This window comes from Elephantulus edwardii, unplaced genomic scaffold (assembly GCF_000299155.1).
Source record: "Elephantulus edwardii isolate Elephantulus edwardi_28Jun2011 unplaced genomic scaffold, EleEdw1.0 scaffold00138, whole genome shotgun sequence".
NCBI classification, from domain to species: domain Eukaryota; kingdom Metazoa; phylum Chordata; class Mammalia; order Macroscelidea; family Macroscelididae; genus Elephantulus; species Elephantulus edwardii.
In genome coordinates this window covers 8,887,421-8,896,420 of record NW_006399888.1, presented here as the reverse complement: position 1 = coordinate 8,896,420, position 9,000 = coordinate 8,887,421, and the positions used below count along the sequence as shown (strand labels likewise).

Sequence of the window (9,000 nt, the reverse complement as noted above, 5' to 3'; positions counted from 1 at the left end):
TAAGCTACTGTCATGGAAAGTTTTTGTTTAAGTAGGAATCTAAAAATCTATTTAGTTCTCATGCATAAATGCATAAATCACATCACTTTTAGTGCAATGCCTGTTAATGTAAGTCCACATTGTCTAATCATGAAATTATATAAAGACAGATGATAGTTATGAGGGACCAAGGACAGCAAATTTAGAATTTCAGAGCCTGACACCCCAAGGACGAACCCGTGGCAGTAGCTCTGTGGAATGTCACAGTTTTACAAGAACAATACTGTGTATTGAAGGAGTCAACAACACATTGAGCATTCCTAAATTGTTGTCATTCAGCAAACGCCACTGAGGGGAGAAAAGGAAAAAGAAAAGCAAAGACGTCTTACGTAGGAAGTAGAGTCACCAAAGGACCACTATATACAACCTTTGGAAAGAAAGAGACCCAGAAAGAACAAAAGACACTGTGGGGGACTGACAGACAACATGACAACATTTGTGATGAGGATGGGCTGATCTCTGTGTGTGTGTATGTGTGTGTGTGTGTGTGTGTGTGTGTGTGTGTGTGTGTGTGCAGACCTACTATGTAATACCATGAGAAAAGCATGATGTTGCTATCTTGCTCGACAGCATCTGAGAGAGAACTCAGGGGGGCACGTCTAACCGCTTCCCAGCATCTTTGTTGCACGCTGGTTGGCCTCATCAATTCTGGTTTTGTTGGAATCAGCCTGGAAGAAGAGGAAAGAAAACAGAACTCTGGTTAATCCTTAAAATTCTATTCATCCTTCTTGGCCCACTTCAATCGCTGTCTTTTAGGAAAACTCAGCTCAAAATATCTCCCATCCAAAACGATTATCCAGTCCTTGGGTGTCCAGAATCACTGATTAGTCCTCAACTGGATGAAACCATAGCTTCTTAGTTCTTATTTCTTCCACCAGAGAGCATCCTTTTGAGGGCATGATTTTATTATCTATCTTTCTGTCCCTGGATTACCACCTAATGACTTCTGTGTTGTTGCTATTGGGTCCTGTCGAGTCAAGTACGACTCACAGAAACCCCATGGACAATAGCTCTGATCCCTGTTCAATCCTGTGCCATCCTCACATTTCCTGACACACTAGAGCCCATTGCTGAAGTCACTGTGTCAATCCATCTGGCTGACAGTGTTCCTCTCCTTCACTGACCCTCTGCCTTTCCAAGCATCATGTCCTTCTCCAAGGACTAGCCTCTCCTAGCAACATGCCCGAAGTATGTGAGGTGAAGCTTTATCATCTTTGATAAAGTGGACAGAGTTGAATTACCACCATCTTATAGCTGAGTTCAAATCATGGCTAACTTTTTAAGCAGCGTGACTTTGGGGAGATTTACATTTTGAGGTTTCCGTTTTCTCATCTATAAACGAGACAATAAAAATAATATTAATGCACATGACACAAAGGCCGACAGCCTCAGCTAGCAGGTGCACCAACTACTCAACTTGTTACAGAGTCAGAACCGAATGACTCAGGGCCTCCAGTGGGTTTTCCAGAGCTGCTGTACACAGGGTCGCCATGGGTCGCAGGTGGCTTGGTGGCACATAACAACAACAACAACAATGTGTTGTACAGGAGACCGTGTATCTTTCTCCTATGGATCAGCTGGTGGATTTGAACTGCCAAAGCTAGGGCCACCTTTGGGTCAGCAGTGCAGCGCCTTATGGACTATGCCCCGGGAGCTCTTTATTAGGGATGCAGCACTGTTAAATCCTTTTTTTTTTTTCAAGTGAGCAATCCAGGCAGAAATTATTTTTGCAATTTCTCTAAAAGCTACAGCATTAGTAAGAGAGGAAGCTGGGGTCAGAATCCAAGCAGCCTGTTCATCGTTGTATTAACGAGCACGTCACCAGGTCTCCTGGGAGGATAGCATGAGCTTATACACATAACGTGCTGAGAGTAATGTTTTGCACAAACCAAGTGCTGTTATATTGAAATGAATAGTTATGGGGTGACAACCTGTATTTACTTGCTTACTGTAACCTACTCAGTCAGCCCTGGACACAAAGGGGCTTTTGTTGTTGTTTGTTTGTGGACCGCATTTGGTTGGTTCTATCTAGTCACCTAACAAGGCACTCTGTATTAAAACAGTGTCCCACGACTGTCATTAAGAGCTTGTGCTGTGCTGAAGCCCCACTACCGGGGAGGGGAATGGAACCCAAGAGGAAAAGCTTTTAGTCCATGGTTTTGCTTCCAGGAGAAAACCCCCATTTCACTCGTGGGGGTGATTCTGGCTGAATGTTCCCATAGACAAAGCTGGGCCATCTCAGTGGGGAAGCCACACTCCCAGGCTTTTCTCCAGCAACAACTGTACCTTAACATTTGCATCTTAATCTCTTGGATTCCCCACAAGAGCCAGTCAAAGTATAAGATCTTTGGGAACAGGCCAGGCTGTAAAAGTAGATCTTTGGGAACAGGCCAGGCTGTGGGATATCAGAGATTTGGGGACCTTCCTCAGGGCACTATCTGAGTTTCTAAACTGTGCTCCTGAAGACTTGGTTCCATGGTTTTGATAACTGACTTTCATTTGACAGGGGCACATGTATCATCATTTTATGCCTTTAGTAATTTTCTGAAAGAGTTGAACTTTTTCCATCTCCAATGATTTTGTATCTGTAAATACTCATAGGCAGAAAACAAGATTCTTAAATAGATTCCAATAACTTCTTGACAAGCCCTAGGAATGCATTAGAGATCTATTTGTTTTGTCAATATATTTACTAACCCAAGTGAAGGGAAAGGGTCATGGCTAATGGGGATGGGTGAATGTTGGTGCTGGGTCACGGGAGAATCCAGAAGAAACAGTGCAGGATTCTCCTTACTCCTGCAGTGTGATTTCCATCAAACCGTAGATGTGTAGGAGGGCTTTGCACCCTGTCTCCTGTTATCCGAGGCGAGACATTAGAAGAGGAGGAAGGACTATCCTATTAATAGTGCAGCTCCTGTAAAACACGTCATTTAGAGGAACACTGGGTTGAAATGTGCCACATCATAAGTTTTGAAATAGAGGCTGTTTCAAGTGTTGCCTGGAATGGATTTATTATTCAAAGGCCACTAGTCCCTCTATCACTTCTTGAACAATTCATCACTCAAGGAGTGATGCAAACAAGAATGACTGCTTCTCACATCTGACCAGCTTTTAATTAAGCTTTATAAAGTTGTGTATGTTTATGCCTTGCCATAAACTGGGCTCAGAAGAAAAGATTTCCCTAAAAATGAAAAATACAAAGACACAATGACAGAATTAAGTTGCCACTTGCCTTTCTGAGAACATTTTTTCCCACCATGCTTAGTGTCCAATTGTTTCCATGAAAGTTTGACCCCTCCATTAGTAAGACTGCTCTGTCTGGAAGTAATTGTCTATGATGCATTAGCTATCTGTATCTCTGAGTAAATTGGGTCCATTGATAGAAAATGAATACTCCCTGTGGGTTTTTGGTGTTTTTTTTTAAGAATCATTTTCCCGTCGGAAGGCAATTCAACAATTCTCAGTTCATTTTTCTGGTCTGTAATTGGTTAGGTCAGATTGTGTTGACTCCAGGGCTTTTTGAAACTCTCAATATTGTTAAAAAATCCACTGACTTACATGGCTTGAAAAGCTTTAGCATATCAAAGGGCTCTTAACAGTGATATGTGTCACGAGATTTGCAAAAGTAAGCAAAGCCCAAGCATTCTGCCAACCATCAATGACATTTGTGCAGCTCAGTATTGATTAGGCAAAAATATCAGGCTGTCAAATACTTTTAATATGGAGCACAGAGAACATAATAGGGCAAAGTGTTCTCTCTAGGGATACTCATTCCTTTTTGAAGTTAGTGGAGGTGGTTTGGGTGCCAAGACACTAGTTAGCCTTGTAGTTCAAGAAATATCAAAAGCACTCTTCTTTGTTCACCAAAGTGGGACGGGCTGTTAAAAAGAGAGCCAGTATCTTAGGCTCAGAACAGGGAGAAAGGGACAGGATTTCATGCTGCTGTACATGGAAGGTCATTAGGAATCATAGGCCACTCAGAGGCGCCACCAACCACTCAGAAGCATAAGACTGACCAAATAATCTTATTATGCTTCTGTATGTATGTATGTATGTATATATGTCTGTATATGTGTGTGTGTATATATATGTGTGTGTGTATATAAATATCTATAAACATATACAATTACTATTAAACTTATAATTTCTCTTTTGGATTTTAAATATTTTAAGAACTATAAAGCAAAAATTCAAGGCCACAGACACTATATTAGATCTGCAAGGTGTGACATGGCCAATTACGGTACACTAAATCTTTTTATTTAAAACTCTCTATTTTATTTAAAACTTTTCTTCCTTTCTGACCTCGAGAACCCCAAACCTAGTCCTTTCTGTTCCAGTCTCTTCCTTAAGCCTCTTGCTAGCCCCTTAAGGGCCAAGTCTGGTGTCTTTGTTGGAATTCCATTTCCTCGGCTACGAATCCCCTATTTTGCGATTTGCTATTGGTTTGGAAATGAGTCTTTTTACACTACATTAAAGCTGTGTAATGCAAGTATAAAAATAAAAACTCTTTATTTTCATGGTTATTTTTATTTATCAGTTGGAAAGGTTATGTTACCCAGTGTTTGGTCAAATATTAGTCTAGCTGCTGTGATTAAATAGTTGAACAAATCTATTCTGACTTCTGATGACTTCATGTGTTTCAGAGTAGAAGTATGCGCCGTAGCATTTTATTTGGCTATAATATATTGGACTGCAGTATCTTTGGTTGGATTTGAACTGCCAACTCTTGGGTTAGCAGGCAAGCATGGTAAGTAGGACATGTGATTAAATGAGATGGGCTTAAGCAGATTATCGTCTCTAAACTCGCGAGCATCATGTAATCACTTGAGATCGTAATTAAGATATTCCTGTAACGTAAGGATCCTTTCTCCCATTGATTGGCTTGTCATACCATCACTACTTGATCCTTCCCAAGTCACTGTGAACTTGATCTTTTCTGAGATTTCCTACTCCTGACCTCTGAACCATAGCACATTTCACCCGTGACTCTCTTGGGGAATCATATTGTGTTTGGTAGGCACTTTGGTGGCTCAGTGCCTCTTAGAGGTATTTCTTGGCAGGAGGAATTACATCTTTCTCATCACCATAGTGCCTATCTTGACATACAGTGGCCCCTAATTAACATTTGCTACATTAATTCTACGATCTTCACTCAATCTTTTCTCCATCTATCATGATGTTGTTTATTGGTCCAGTGGTAAGAATTTTTGGTTTCTTGGTGTTGAGATGTTATCCATTTTGAAGGCTGTATTCTTTAGAAAGTATAGCCAAAGTGCTCCTTGGAAGCAAAGATGATAAAGTTTTGTCACACATACTTTGAGTATGTTTGCTATGAAAGGCTATTCCTTGGAGAGGGGCATCGTGCTTGGAAAGTCTGAGGGTCAGCAAAGGAGAAGAAGCCCCTCAATCAGGTAGATTGACACAGTGACAACTGCAATGGCTCTGGGGTGTCAGAAAGTGTGAAGACGGCACAAGATAGGACAGGATTCAGATCTGTTGTCTATAAGGTCACTATGGGTTGTTCACGACTGAATGACATTCAAGAACAACAATCTTCACGCAGGCTCTGTTGATGGAGCCTGTGCTTCTGTCTTGGGAAATTTCCAGCTACCTGAGTACCTGAACCCAGTGTCACGGTTTCAGGGACTTTTCGCAGTAAAGAGGTGACAGGCAGCAGTGCTATGCTGGCTTTGGGGCCTTACCTTCTCCATGATCCTGTCGATCTGGCGATTCTGTGTATCTATCTCATTGCCCATATCCAGGGCCATGTGACGGAGGTTTCCAATGATGCCGCTCACCTGCTCCAGGTTTTCATCCATTTCATTTTCTCGGGCATCATTTGTTACCCTGTGGATCAAAGAGAAGTTTTTAGAAGCTATCCACTGTCCTGTGAGTGGATACCAATTTAACAACCATCTATTAGATTTCCGAAGATGTAAATAATTTTAGGGGGAGACCACTCATCTTCCTCTGGTGGATGGACTGGGAGACCATCAGTAGCCTGGCACATCAAGAGCTTCAACACCAGGGCTAGGAAAACACTGGAGCACTAACGACCTAAAACTCGGGAAAATTTTGTAGACTTCTAGGCTCCTTCAATGCCTTTCCTTTTAATGTCCATTGAACACAAGAATGCATTTACTTTTGTACATCAAAATAATAATAAACATTGGATTTCAGAATTCACTTTTGAATTTCATTCTTAGAATTTCTATCCAGTAGGTCAATGTTTCTCATTTCCACCATTGTTTCCCCCTTCATAATTATATCGCCAAGTTTTAATGTTTAAGGGTAAAATGATTTTATTTGGGAAAATTCAAAGCCAGAGAATGAAGATAGAACTAGGTAGAAAATATTTTTTCTCTCTAGATTGTTAACCAAACTCTCCAAGACACAACTTCACAATGAAATAAAAAGCTTATTGTACTAAGTTAGAGAATCTCTTTGTTCATCACTTGGGGTCAACAACATCGAGGAGAGTAATGATAATTATAGTCTATGCCTTAATCCTGCTTGCTCCCCAGAATTCCAAAGAAAGCTACAAGTTCAAGAAGATTATAGCCTGCTAATATTTTAATATCATGGGGTTCTGAGTGACTTGTGAATGGGTGTTTCTGAGGAGGAAATGGTGAGGAGAGATTATTGCTCTAGTTTTAAGTGGCAATAAGTGGAGAGAAAGGAGTTTGTTCTCCAAGTGTCTTAATGATCTTGCCATTCTTCCCACCCCTGCTTGAAAGTTTAAAAATGAAAGGCGCACTAATTGATTAAAAATAATAAGAACTTCTCTCTGGCTAAACATTTTTTTTCATGTACCTATGATATACCTATTTATTGTAGTTCTTGTTAAGTGCTGTCAGTCGAGTGTGACTCATAGTGACTCTATGAATAGAGGATCTGAACTTTGTCCTTTCCGGTGCCAACCTCATCGATTGAGCCCGCTGCAGCAGTCACTGTGTCAATTCATCTGGTTCAGACTCTTCTTCTCTGTCACAGAACCTTCACTTTTCCAAAGCGTGATATCTCTTTCTGAGGACTAGCCTCTCCTAACAACATGCCCAAAGTATATGACATGAAGCTTTGTCATCTTTATCTCCAAAGAGCACTCCTGTTGCACCTTCTCTGAGACCTGTTTGTTTTTTTGCCAGTCCATGGGATATTCAGTACTCTTCTCGAACACCACAGCTCAAAGGCACCAATTATTCTGTCATCTTTACTTACTGTCCAGCTCTCAGATGCACAGCAAGTGAATGAAAAGACCATGGCCTGAATCAGGTGCACCTTAGTCCTTAAACTGACATTGTTGATGTGCACCTTAGGACTTTGGAAAGGTCCCTGACTGCAGACTTTTCCAATGAAATATATCTCCTGATCTAAAGCATATTTAGAGGGGTTAAAATCTACTCTCCCTGCCCCCTGTTACTTCCAAGTGCACACTGGTCCCCTAAGGTGATTAAAGTGGCCTAGATCAGAGAAATGTAAAAATTAAGGGAATTTTCCAGATTTCTCATATGAAAAGCTTATTTAAGTGACTGTAGCAGCTACGGTATACTACCAGAGCCTCAATACAGGTTCCATACAGTATTACTATTTTTAAAAATTATGTTTTAAGTGAAAGTTTTCAAAGCAACACAGTTGCTTAGTAGAAGTATCCCAGAAGCTTTACAAATAAACAAATAAACAAAATATCAAACAGCTGCTAATTCCAGTGAGTTTTATTTAATTGGTATAGATTGATCATAGGCACAGGTATTTAAAAAAAGAAACAATCTCCCTGGGTGATTTTAATGAGTAGCCAATGTTGAGAACCCTTAGCACAGTTTCCCTGGGAACAGGCAGAAGCAGGAACAGAATTATCTCTGTGAGACCACACCTCGTGGATGTGGCTTATCTGTTTGTCAGCTCTAGGGCCGAGGTATTGACAGCTGGACAAACATTACATTAGCCATTGGTGCAGCAGCTTGTTTTAAAACCTATCACAGGAGCATTTAGTTGTCATTATTATTGAGAATTAAGTTCTGGATTGGCTGATCTACATAATTTGCTATTTTTATATATATTTATATTTTGTTTTGCTTCTAAATCTCAAAGCAAATGATGAGTAAGAAGACTATAAGGCTTATTACTATTTGCATCTCAATTCATTCTCCCCGCCTCTTTGTTCTGTAGCCCAATAAAGTGCCTAGTATGTCTATACCAACCGGATTCTTTGACCTTTTTCTTTCCAGCTGGGTTTGGCCAAGGAGTGATGAGAAGGCAAGAGAAATGAGAATTTAGGGCATTTATTTAATGTGTTTGGCCCCTGCGCATATACAGTAGTTCCACTGTTCTATTTTATAGCCCTTCACCCAGTGTCCTAACTGTTGCCAGGCTCTGATAGTAGTAGCTCATTCTCCAGACCCTTCAAGAATATGTGAAACCAGTTTCCTACTCTGGCTAGCCATTAAGTACTTCACTACCACTCTTAGTTTTCAGTTAGTGATTACCCTACAGACATCTGTAAACAGTCTCTTCTTTAATAAGCCCTACTTAAACTTGAGGACCGAGATGTCTGCTTCCTGCTTGTTGATTCTGGGCCTAACCATGTGATTTTGCTCTATCCAGTGGAACTTCAGCAAATACGACACAAGCAGAGGTGTGGTGAATCCTTGTGCAGTGAGACCTGTCCCCTTGGAATGTTGCCACCTTGCTGGAAGCAACCTGTTTGGAGAGAGTTCAGTGGAAAGTAGAGGCCCTTGCTGACAGCCCAGCCAACTAGCAGACTTCTGAGCGAGTCCTCTTCAGTTATGGCTCTCCCAGTTCCATGCAGCCCCAGGCATGAGACAGGAGGAACTACACCAATGCCCAGCCAACATATGCAATAAAATGGTGATTTTAAGGGGAGGAAAAAGGTTGGTTTTAAGTCACTCAGTTTGGGGTGGTTCTTACTCAACAATGAAGAGTGGTGCTGGCTGGGTGAGA

At 41.0% G+C, this 9,000-nt stretch overlaps 1 protein-coding gene across 2 annotated transcripts in view; it reads right to left on the bottom strand.

Moving 5' to 3' along the window:
* Positions 1-638: 638 nt before the first annotated feature.
* Positions 639-9,000, bottom strand: part of SNAP25 (synaptosomal-associated protein, 25kDa) — a 36,848-nt gene continuing 28,486 nt past the window's right edge. For both annotated transcript variants that reach the window (XM_006894247.1, XM_006894248.1), the window contains exons 6-7: positions 5,745-5,889; positions 639-707 (exon numbers count right to left, since the gene is read on the bottom strand). In XM_006894247.1, the coding sequence (XP_006894309.1) occupies positions 639-707; positions 5,745-5,889 (214 nt within the window). The remainder of the gene's footprint in view (positions 708-5,744; positions 5,890-9,000) is intronic.